This window comes from Temnothorax curvispinosus, unplaced genomic scaffold (assembly GCF_003070985.1).
Source record: "Temnothorax curvispinosus isolate PA1 unplaced genomic scaffold, ASM307098v1 QBEX01013818.1, whole genome shotgun sequence".
Classification (NCBI taxonomy): Eukaryota; Metazoa; Arthropoda; class Insecta; order Hymenoptera; family Formicidae; genus Temnothorax; species Temnothorax curvispinosus.
The window spans coordinates 197,725-209,969 of NW_020223598.1; the positions used below are offsets into that span (position 1 = coordinate 197,725).

The 12,245-nt window shown below is 28.8% G+C and overlaps 2 protein-coding genes and 1 pseudogene across 2 annotated transcripts in view; all 3 read right to left on the minus strand.

Annotated features, from left to right (window-relative positions):
- Positions 1–329: 329 nt before the first annotated feature.
- On the minus strand, positions 330–7,640 carry LOC112464021 (annotated as a pseudogene).
- Positions 7,641–8,254: 614 nt separating this feature from the next.
- LOC112464016 (odorant receptor 10a-like) lies at positions 8,255–11,484 on the minus strand. The gene is made up of 9 exons (XM_025030780.1): positions 11,293–11,484; positions 10,711–10,830; positions 10,483–10,600; positions 9,957–10,218; positions 9,633–9,785; positions 9,420–9,510; positions 8,857–8,993; positions 8,431–8,563; positions 8,255–8,334 (listed from the first exon to the last, which is right to left on the minus strand). The coding sequence occupies exons 1-9, from the start codon at positions 11,434–11,436 to the stop codon at positions 8,281–8,283; spliced, it is 1,212 nt and encodes a 403-aa protein (XP_024886548.1). The 5' UTR covers positions 11,437–11,484; the 3' UTR covers positions 8,255–8,280.
- Positions 11,485–12,067: 583 nt separating this feature from the next.
- LOC112464015 (odorant receptor 9a-like) overlaps positions 12,068–12,245 on the minus strand; it is a 3,663-nt gene continuing 3,485 nt past the window's right edge. The window contains exon 9 of the mRNA XM_025030779.1: positions 12,068–12,182. Coding sequence (XP_024886547.1) covers positions 12,129–12,182 — 54 coding nt within the window. The 3' untranslated portion in view covers positions 12,068–12,128. The remainder of the gene's footprint in view (positions 12,183–12,245) is intronic.

The following is a 12,245-nucleotide window of genomic DNA, read 5'->3' on the forward strand; positions in this document are numbered from 1 at the left end:
GCAAAGAAATCGAGTTTGAATTCTACTAATCCACTGATCCAAAGAAAGAATTTGCGGGAAGTTATAGAAAAGAGGATTAATTAATTTTTAATATTTCTGAAGCTAATAAGAAAGAAATTACCTAAAAAAAAATTTTTTTAAGGATCATAGTGATGCGATGTCAAGTATTTTTCATTTTTCAATTTTACAATTAGACTGATAAAATTAATATTATATTTTGTTTAATTAACGTATGCATTAACGTATATCTTACGTAAGTTCTTGTTGAAATTTACTCTGGCACGAAATAAAATAAATATTGTTTACGGCACAGTTAAAAAAAAGACAACGAAAAAAACGGAAACGAAAAGTATGAATGTCAAGTGAAAATTGTGTAAAAAAGTACAAAAGCGGCTGATTGAATGAAACTAATTCCATTATCCAGTAACATTGTACTCTCTGTACTACAATTTATTGATGATGGGATCGAACACATATATTGCTGAGATATTAATAGAACACTTATCAGTCTTGGAGTGATAAAAACGCCGTAAAGTAAGACATAGCCGTTCGTATTACCTTTAATTCAATAAGAGGTATAAACTGTTTTATATGCATATAATAACGTTGTTATAAAACTGTAAATATTAAAATAGCTAAAACTTTACGGTACTTACCGTCGCATAGGTTGCAATGGATAATGGAACCATATTACCTGCTTTTAATCCGCAGGGTGTATTAGTTCTATAAAGTGTTATAATTAATAGAGATTTTAATCTAGGCGAGAAATTGTACCATTCTGCCGCGTATCTGTAACATAAATGTAATAATTGATTTTAATCAAATGTTCAAATGGAATTATTTACCCAAATTAAAACTATTTTTTACAATGCGCGGTTGGGTAACGATGATATGTCAGAACACTTATTGCAAAATAGTTTGCAAAAATTATAGTAATTTCTAAATTAATATCAATTTTTTCTATATATTAATTACGTTTTTCAAATTACATCTTATTAAAAGTACCAAACAATCTTAAATTACAGTTGAAGTAAACTTATATTTAAGAAATCTTATGCATATGCCCACGGCACAGTTATTAGTATAAATCAATTATAAGAAAAACTTTGTGTTACAGTTATATTAAAGTATAAAATAATTACGCTCGATGAAATATATTTTGACTTTCATCCATTAATTTCTGACCGGAGTAACACATAATCATTAGAGTCACAAACGAACCCGTCATTATAAACATTGATCTTGTTAATTCACTTAGTTGATCCAATACATAGACAATCTATAACAAATTGAAAAATATTAATTATATTATCCGTTCAGAAAATAATTATATTCTTACTTAAGATGAAAAACACTTATTTTGTAATACGTAAAAATTAATAAAATTATATATATTAAAAACAATTATAGATTTTACCCTTTTCTAATTACATTAGGAAACTTAATATAGATTTAATAAAAAATATATTTTTATTGCAGAAAATCAGACTTTCGATATATTTTTTGTTTTCAGGTTTAAACTCTAACTTGATTTAATCGTCAAATCACGTATTAGACTATAAAGAGAGATTCGACATAAAGCTAATTTAATTTCGATCAATAAATAATTACGAAAATCTGATTTGGTTACAATTTTTATTATTTTGTATGATTGTACACATTTATGTTAACTGTTAGGAAAACATCTTATATACTTATTTAATACTTACACGAATTCCAATCAAACTCATAGTTCCAATAATCAACATTAACATAATCAATGAAATTCCTTGATACGATGAATCTAATATATCAACAAATCTGTGTAATAAAAATAGTATTAAAAAATTAATTTTTAATAGAAAACACAAATAATATTAACAAATTTATTTTTGAAAGAGGATTTGACACACAAATGGTGATATTATTAGATATCATGTATATTGTAGAGAGACAATAAACAATTTAACAAAAGTTACTTACTCTATAGCAAGTTGATGTTTCTTTAAACATATTTTATATTCCTGGTATATCATCTTTTCATTCGATGAATCAAGATCTATGCCATATTTACGTTTACTTGGTTCGCTGCTGTCCGTTTTTGGATTCATGTTTTCAATTTGTTTGCTGAAATATGAATTTTACGTTACTTTGCGAGAACCCGAAAAATATATATACTGTATACATTTGCGGCAAAATATATAATTAGTATCTTGTTATAATTGCAATAATAATATTATTACCTAATGATACAATATATATAGAAACGAAATGAAATTATTACTCTATTTGCTTGATATACATACTTACCTGACAGCAGCAAATAGACTGCAAGCATGAGCGGTGCACGCGATGTGCATTGCATCAATGCTCATCGTAACATTCGTTCCCACCACGATTATTGCGGTAGTGTAAAAAAAAATTGGTAGAAAATACTCATTTTTATCCACCCTGAATTCGACTACGATCGCGAAGAATCGCGGACGTGACTCGTTTAGAGGCATTACAATATCTAGAAGTGGTGGTGTTAACGGTATTGTTATAAATACCAACATCATTACATACATTAACACTGCAACATTTCGAGAATAATTTGTGTGTTCCCTCAATAATATAAAAACTTATAAAGTATCCTAAAATTGTCATCATACTTTTGAATTGTTTGTAAAAAATTTATTTCCAGTGAAAATTTTATTAAATTCATTTATATGTCAGTAATAGTAAATATCTATTACTAGAGTTGAGAGTTATAACAAATGCTTAATCTTGTGATTTATTAGGTATACTTTGTTCAATTATATCACTACATTCCATTAACATGGAAATGGAATAATTCCATTACCGTGGAATAATGCTATGCCTAAGCAGAAGATAATTATCGTAACAATATATCGTACTTACTGGAGTAATATTTCGTAAATTTTCGCGACAACATAGAATGGTCTTTCAGAATTTGAATTTCCACATCGTTAGTAAATATATCCCAATGCTTATCGATAGCTTTATATAACTGTCGAAACTGATTGCAACAAATATGGAAACGATTTAACTTGTAACACCTGAAATATTTTTCCGGAGGCAAACATAATTAAAAAAAAAAAGACAAAACAATACATTTTAATTCTAAAAACGTACCTTATCGTGGTTCCAAAATTCATTCACTTGCCTTGCGATAAAAGAGGTTGAGATGACAATTTGATAGCAACCTTCAAAAATCATTTGCGCATCGTCCCAATGATCGTACAATAGTAATATCTGCATGTAACATTTTCATTCATATAATATGTTACAAGTTCACATATATAAAATTTTACACGATTGACTTGCTACATTTAAATTGTTACATTTCTATTTTATAATTATTTTTTAATTACTCAAACTGCTATCAAATACGTTAGTTTGGCATACGCGATTATAATGTATATATATGTATATTTTGTACAACACGAAATAGTAAAATAATAAAAATTTATAAGCACTAATCGAACGTATTGTTTGAAACGAAGATGTATTGAAGTGCAATACCTCGAACGGACAGTAACTTATTTCGAGCAGGAAGAAAAAAGTCCGCAATAAATTTCTCACGCGCTTACTTTGAAATGGCCAAAGACCTATGATCGACAAAAATACCCGGTTGACATTGTACTCTCTCAGAAAATTCGACAGCATTTTCGCTCGTTTCAATCCCGTGGGGAGACCGTAACATAATGATGCGTGCCACGCATGTTACCTATCGATTCGTCGGCGAGTAGTATAGGTACATGAAACACGAAATGATAGGATGTCAGGAATCGTCTATGTCACCATATTATTTTGCCCTTGTAAGAGAGTATCGAGCTATATTAAACCATCAATTTTTCCATCCTTCAAAGTATTTTTTATTCGATATTGGTTTTGAGTGACATGTTACCGTAACGATATAGTACAATCTAATAGGAAGTTTGAGGGTAACGATATTAACAATGAAGATATGTGCTACTTCGTTTTAAGCATTTTTAGCGCTTCAGTGGAATCGAGGATTCTTGAAATTAGAAAATATTGTGAAATAAAGAAAAGTAACAAATTTTGTTTAAAAATCCATACTTGAATTTTGCTGATTTGAAGAAAAGTCAATTGTAGGCAAATATAGGACAAGGGTAATTTTAAAAATTTTCGAAGGTGATAATTAAAGATTATTAAAGAGATTATTAAATTAGAATCACAATGATATGGTGTTTTAAGGTATCTTAAGAATATATATATATATATGTGGCTAATAAAATTGATATTTTAATAACATAGTTCAATTAATTAATGCAACATATAATACTATCAACTTTGTTATATATTGAAGTACATAATTATTATCTCTATATAAAATAAATAATAGAAATAGCTTTTTAAATTTTTAGAGTTATAACAAATTAATTTGTAGTACCTACCGTTACTGAGTAAAGAAATTTTTAAGAAATTTTAAAAAAGAAGAAAAAGGATTGAATAAGAGGACGATATCATTTTATATTATGGGATAAATATAACATAAATCTCTTTATTACAATTTATTAACATTGATATTAAAAAAAGATAAATTAGTGAAGAACTAAAAAATAATTTTGTAATCATTCTTGGAGTGATAAAAACGCTGTGAAGTAGGATATGGCCACTCGTAGTACCTTAAAAGAATTTAAATTAATTATTTTATACACGATACTATTATAAGAAAGATGATGCGCTTTGTACAGCTTTGCGCAATTTACTTACCGCCGCATAGGTAGCGATGGATAACGGAATCACATTACCTGCTTTTAATACGCATGGCGTATTAGTTCTGTAAAGAGTTATTATCAACAAAGATTTTAGTCTAGGTGAGAAATGGTACCATTCTGCCGCGTATCTGTAAACGTAGAATTAATTATTGATTTTTATTACCTTTCCAAGGAAGGTTACGTTTAAATAAATAATGAAACTTATTTGTTGCAACATGAGTATATTAAAAATGGTATATGATACAATGTATTACACAAAATAATTTACAAGAATTTATTAATGATTTCTATTATTAATGATTTCTATTATTAATGATTTCTAAATTAGTAACATTTGTATAAGTGTCATTAAAAGTTTTAAATAAATTTGAATAAAATTTCATGTTTAAGAGATCTTATGAATGATTTATCTTATGAATGATAATACAAAGCTATGGTCCTATTAAAAAAAAAACAATGTCTATTACATGTATTAAGACAAAATCATTATTACGCTTGATAGAATATATTCTGACTTTCATCCATTAATCTCTGACTTGAATAACACACAATCATCAGAGTCACCAATACTCCGACGATTATAAATGCGAATTTCATCAATTCTTTCAATTGGTGTAATACATGTATTATCTACAAATATAATTAATCGACAATTCTTGCATGAAAAGTATTATATATATAATTATCTGAAATATAATTTAATTTTTTAATTTTAAGCAATTATATTTCTTTGATGTAAAAAAATAATAATCTTAGAGCACACTGAAATCAAGTAGATTTTATGTAATTATGTAATAATTATCCGTTTTTGTAACATTTTTTTATATAACTGTATTTATATTTTTTGTTGGCAAGATATCTTAGTAGATGAATAATTTTTTTATGCTTACCCGTACTCCAACTAAACTGAACGTTGCAATAATCAATAATAACAAAAGTAACGAAAGTTCTTGGTATGACAATTCCAATGTTTTTACAAACCTGTGTGGAATAAAAATGATGTTAGTATGCAACTTTTTGCATACAGGCAACAATATGATATTTTAATAACATGCACTTAATTTATAGAGAAACTCTTACTCTATAGCAAGTTGATGTTTCTTTAAACATATTATATATTCTCGATATATTATTTCCTCGCTTGTCGAATCAAGCTCCATATTCGCGCGATATCCACATTCACCGATCTTGCCGTTATTCACTTTTGAAAATATATTTTTAACTTGCTTACTGTGAAACGTAAACTTTATTGTATAACACAAAAGCTAAATAAATTATAAATACATAACATATATATTATGTTACGAACAGAAAATACAAATAAAATTTACACACAGTCTTACAGTAATTATAATAATAATAATATTGCTATTGTATATATTCATTTTGCGCATTGAAATTATCATTATAGTTGCAATGTATTTACCTGATAGCCGCAAATAAACTGCATGCGTGAGCAGTGCATATGACATGCATCGCATCAACACCCACCATGATGGTCATACCTACCATGATTACAGTGGTGGTGTAACAAAAAATTGGTACAAAGTAATCTTTTTTATCCACTCTGAATTCAACTTCTATTAGGAAAAATCGCGGACGTGATTCATTAAGTGGTATTACAATATCTAGGAGCAACGGTGTTAACGGTACTGTTAGAGATACCGAACACATCAAATATATTATTGCTGTAATATTATGTATATATAATGAAAGTAAGATTGTTTCTTTAATAATATAGATTTATATTATTAGAGTAATAATAATATGATTATCAGAGCCTATAATTATCACCATTTGGCACGTCTATAATAAATCTGCCGTTATAATAGCGAAAATTGTATTAAATTTCTTTATAATTTTAATGTTGAATTTGTTGAATTTCAGTAGGAAATATCTGCACAACTCATTTGCAAATTACTAGCTCATAAAATTTTTAATTATATTAGACATCACAGATGCGCGCGTTATTTGGTTTTAACATTACACACAAGTGTCAAAATATACGATGACAGCTACTCATAAAGTATATGATGATGATGATGATTATTATTCTCTTCTGTCAGCATAGAATTATATGCTTTAAGAATATTACCATTGCAATATGTACGTACTCACTCGCGTAATACTTTGTAAACTTTCGCGACAGCGAAGAATAATTTTTCAAAACGCAAACTTCCGTATCATTTGTAAATATGTCCCAATGTTCATCAATGGCTGTGTACAATCGTTGCAACTGATTAAAACAAACATAAAAACGATATGACATATAAACATATAAAATTTTACTAAGATAATTATAGCTGAAAAAAAAAATAATGACAGTATGATACAGTTTTGCAAATTTACTTTGTCGCGATTCCAAATATCATGCAACGCTCTTACAATAAAAGCGGTCAATAAAATGAATTGATACAAGGCTTCAAAAACCATTCCTGGATCACCCCAATGATCATACAGCAGTAGTATCTGCGTATAACATAAAATTAAGTATGTTACAAATATGTATATCGTTAGAAGATCGATCGTACGGAAATACGATATTGTTATTAACTGACCGTTAATTATTGCATCAGATGAATGTGTGTGTTACACTGAGACATATTATTTTACAATTAACATTTGTGACAATATTATATTATATGTACGTGCTTTACGATTAAATAATAATATTTTGAATGACGGAACATTATGAACGCTAATAGTACATTTTTTTCAAATTGAAATATACACCCTACGTATCGACGGATACGCATTACCTCAAAAGGATAGTAACTTATTTCCAATAGCAAGCAGAACGTCCGTAACGAATTTCTCACATGCTTACTTTGAAAGGGCCAGAGACCTGTAGTTGATAAAAACACTCGATTCATATTGTACTCTCGCTGAAAATTCGCTAGCATGACTAATGTTTACTCTCCGACGTATTAGAAGGAAATGATACGTGCCGAGTATGCTATCGATTTCTGAACATGCAAGTTGCGGCACAAGAAATACTGTATATGTCATGCAATATCAGTCAGTAATTTTGCCCGTGTCAGTGTCTTATTTTTCTAATGGCAGAGTACGTCTATCTCTATCGATACTAAACCATTACTTTCACTATCTTCAAATGTGTCTTCTGTTAGACATCTTTCTGGCTTGACACGTTATATGGTAACATAAGTGTCGTATAGACATATATAGTATAGCACACTGCATTACGGAATAATTGAGAATGACAATGTAGACGCATGATGATTTCCCGTTTTCCGACCGTATTGAAAATTATTCTTCTCTGAAATTTCCAGTCGACTTTAAATAGTTCAACTGTTCGAATATCTTTGTCGAGTATCTTTGAAAGTAGAAAATGATGAAATAAAACGAAATCAAATAAGTTCAAAGATCAAATATAATAATCTAAAGAAGCAGAAAAAATTGTAGAAGAATAGAAAAGCAGATGGTAAAATTTTTCCGAAACTAAATATATCATCGAAATACAATTTATTGACATTCAGATCAGAATGTATTATACATATAAAATTGTATGGTGAACAGTTAATTAAAAATTCGGCAATCACTCTTGGAATGACTTAAACGCTGCAAAGTAAGACATAGCCATTCGTACAACCTTAAATCGAATACACAAAAGGTATGACTTGCTTTGTACATGCATATGTAATATTCTTGTAAAAAGTAGTTTCACAACTTTGCGCATTCTACTTACCGCCGCATAGGTCGCGATACATAACGGAATCATCTTTCCTGCCTTCAGTCCACACGGAGTATTGCTTCTGTAAAGAGTTATCATCAATAAAGATTTTATTCTGGGCGAGAATTTGTACCATTCTGCAGCATATCTGTAAACATATGCCAGCAACTGCTTTTAATTAAATTTTCAAAAAAAATTTATTAAAAAATAATTTGCAATAATGAAACTAGTTAAATTACAAGTATTGTGTATGTTAATTACATTTTTTAATTGTGTTGTATTAAAAGTATGTTGTAGTTTAAGTCAAAGTATTCATTGTATTAAATTGTTCAATAGATCTTATGAATGCTTATAGCTAAATTATTACTTTTATGTAAAAAAAATAGCTTTAAAATCGCTATATAATATATAATATATAATAAGGTATAAAATAATTATTACGCTCGATAAAATATGTTCTGACTTTCGTCCATTAATCTCTGACCGGAATAGCACACAATCAATAAATCAAATAGCAACGCTGTGAATAGAAGCATGAATTTTAGCAGTTGCTGCATTTGATCTAACACATTAAGAATCTATAACAAATAAAAAGTATTACGTAATTATCCGCATAATAATTATAATTTTATTTAAGATAAAAAATTTTACGTTATATAGATATGTTATTGAGATAGATTTAAGATCGATGATAAAAATCGATCTAATTACAATTGTTTGCCTCTATCAGTATTGAAAAAAATGCAGAATTTTATTTCTTTTGTACAAACTTGATTTTGTATTTTTTATCCATCAGGACATAATCAATTTAGTTTATCATCAAGGGTGGTAGAATATAAATCGTTAGAATATGAATATGAGACTCAAGAAAAAGTTGTGTACAAAAATACTAATTCAACCTTAAGGAATAAAAAGAGGGAAAATTCGACTATATAACAGTTTCGATTATCTTGTATGCATATTTATACTAACGATATTTTATAGGAATAATTTCTAATGCTTACTCGGATTCCAACCAGACTTATATTTGCAAGAAGCAATAGTAATAAAAGTAATGAAAGCTCTTGAAAAGATGACTCCAATATATTAACAAACCTGGAATTACGTTAGCAAGTTATATAAGCAGTAATATTATATTAAAAATACATACACATAAAGGAATATTTTACATATACAAAGATATTTATATAAGAAACAATTGAACAAGTGCTGCTTACTCTATCGCAAGTTGATGTTTCTTTAGACATATTATATATTCTCGATATATTATTTTCTCATTTAATGGATTAAGTTCCATATTTACATGATATCCATATTTGCTGGGTTTATTGTTATTATTCGCTTTAGAAATTATATTCTCAATTTGCTTACTGTAAATATGAATTTACGACATCTCGTAAAAGTTACAAATATGTGTGATGTATATTATATATCGAAACACGTACAGAAATACGTACGAAAATGTAGGTATTTGAAATTAGTGTCTTAAAATACTTATATGATATGCACTTAAATTATCATCATATCTGTAATGAATCTACCTGATAGCGGCAAATAAACTACACGCATGAGCGGCGCACGCGATATGCATACAATCGACGCCCATCGTAATGTTTACACCTGCCAGAATTACAGCAGTAGTATAACAAAAAATTGGTAAAAAGTAATCGTCTTTATTCACTCTGAATTCAACTTCGACCGCGAAGGATCGCGAACGTGATTCATTAAAAGGCATCACAATGTCTAGCAATATTGGTGTTAATGGTACTGCTACCAATATCATTAGTATAAGAATCATTAGCACTGTAATGTCCCGAAAGAGATGTGTATTTATTCAATAATATCAACCTAGAGTATCTTAGAGTGACACTCTTTAGAAAATCTGTTTTTAATGAAAATTTTGTTTAATTCCATTTTTCTCTTGCATAGTTTGTATTAACATCGACGTAGCGAATATCATAACACTGTTTATAGTCATGCACGATTTATATCATAAAAGTCTCAGTTACATTATTTTATTCTGTCATCGACACTATACTCCATATTACAGCAATATAATATGCTTACCTACGAAAAGTTTCGTAAACCTTCGTGACAGCAAAGAATAATCTTTCATAACTCGAACTTCCACATCGTCCGTAAATACGTCCCAATGTTTATCAATGGCTATGCACAACTGCTGTAACTGACAATAACAAACATGGAAACGATTTAACATATATTACACATAAAATAATTTTTCTAAGATAATAATAGTTAAGAGAAATACGACAGTGTTCAGTTCTGCAAATTTACTCTGTTCTGATTCCAAATAGTATGCAATGCCCTTGCAGTAAAAGAAGTCGTGAAAATAAATTGATAGCCGGCATCAAAAATCATTTGTGGATCGCCCCAATGATCATACAGCAAGAACATCTGCGTATAACGTTGAATTATTATATTTAAGTTTGTTACAAATATATAACTATAAGATCGATCGTAAAAATTGTTTTACTTATTTAATTAATCGTCACTAAATATTGCGTCAGATATGTATGTTAAGGCCATTGCACGTAACGCAGTTTTAGTCATAATCGTAAGGTTGTAAGAAAATAGACCATTCACACTCGATTATTCTTCGAGCTCGAGAAGAATAATTGATTGGTCTATTTTCTTACGGCTTTACAATTATGACTAAAACTTTGTTACGTGCAATGGCCTTTACATTCAGACAATATTTATAATATGTCTCTGATAACGTTTGTGCGCGGCAATATTATATACTTATATTTGCTTTATGATAAATCAGATAAATGATCACATTATGATTATACGTAATATTATGAACACTACATACGTATTTTCTCAAACCGAAATGTATTGATCAAGGCGCATTACCTCAAACGGATAATAAGTTATTTCCAGTAGCAAGTAGATAGTTCGTAACGAATTTCTCACATGCTTACTTTGAAATGGCCAGAGACCTGAGATCGATAAAAGTATTCGGTTTATGTTGTACTCTCGCACAAAATTTTCTAGCATGACTAATATTTACTCTCCGACGTACTAAAAAGAAATGACATGTGCCGAGTGTGCTCTCAATTTTGGATGGAACATACAAATTGCGGCACAAGAAATGCTGTATATATCATGCGATGTCAGTAATTTTGCCAGTGTCAAAGTTTCATTTCTTTAATGGTAGTGTATGTCTATCTATCGATACTAAACCATCACTTTCACCTTCTTCAAAAGTATTTTCTATATTAGACATCTTTCTAGTGCGACACGTTATAAGTTATAATATAAATATAGTATGGACATATTATAGTACAGTACAGTGTAACAAGATAATTGAAGGTAACGATAATAGTAGTGTAGACACGGTCTTGCTTGGTTTCCGACTGCATTGGAAACTCTTCTTTACTAAACGTTTTTCAGTCGGTTTTAAGTACTTTAGCTGTTCGAATAAAGCCGAATATATCTTTGGAAGTATAGTTGATGAAATAAAGTGAAATAGAATAAGTTTAGATATCATAAATACCGAAGTTTAAATATAATAAACATAATAATTCAAAGAAATAGAGAAAATAATAAATGGAAATGTGCAGATGACATTAAGTTTCAAGATTACCGAAGGCAGATATATCATTGAAATACAATTTATTGACGTTGAGATCACAGTATGCCAAACATACAAAAACATATCGGTGACGAGTTAGTTGAAAATTCAGTAATCATTCTTTGAATGATGTAAACGCTGTAAAATATGACATGGCGATTCGTATTACCTTAAACAGAATACGAAAGAAGCCTAAGTTGTTTTATATATATATATATATATATATATATAT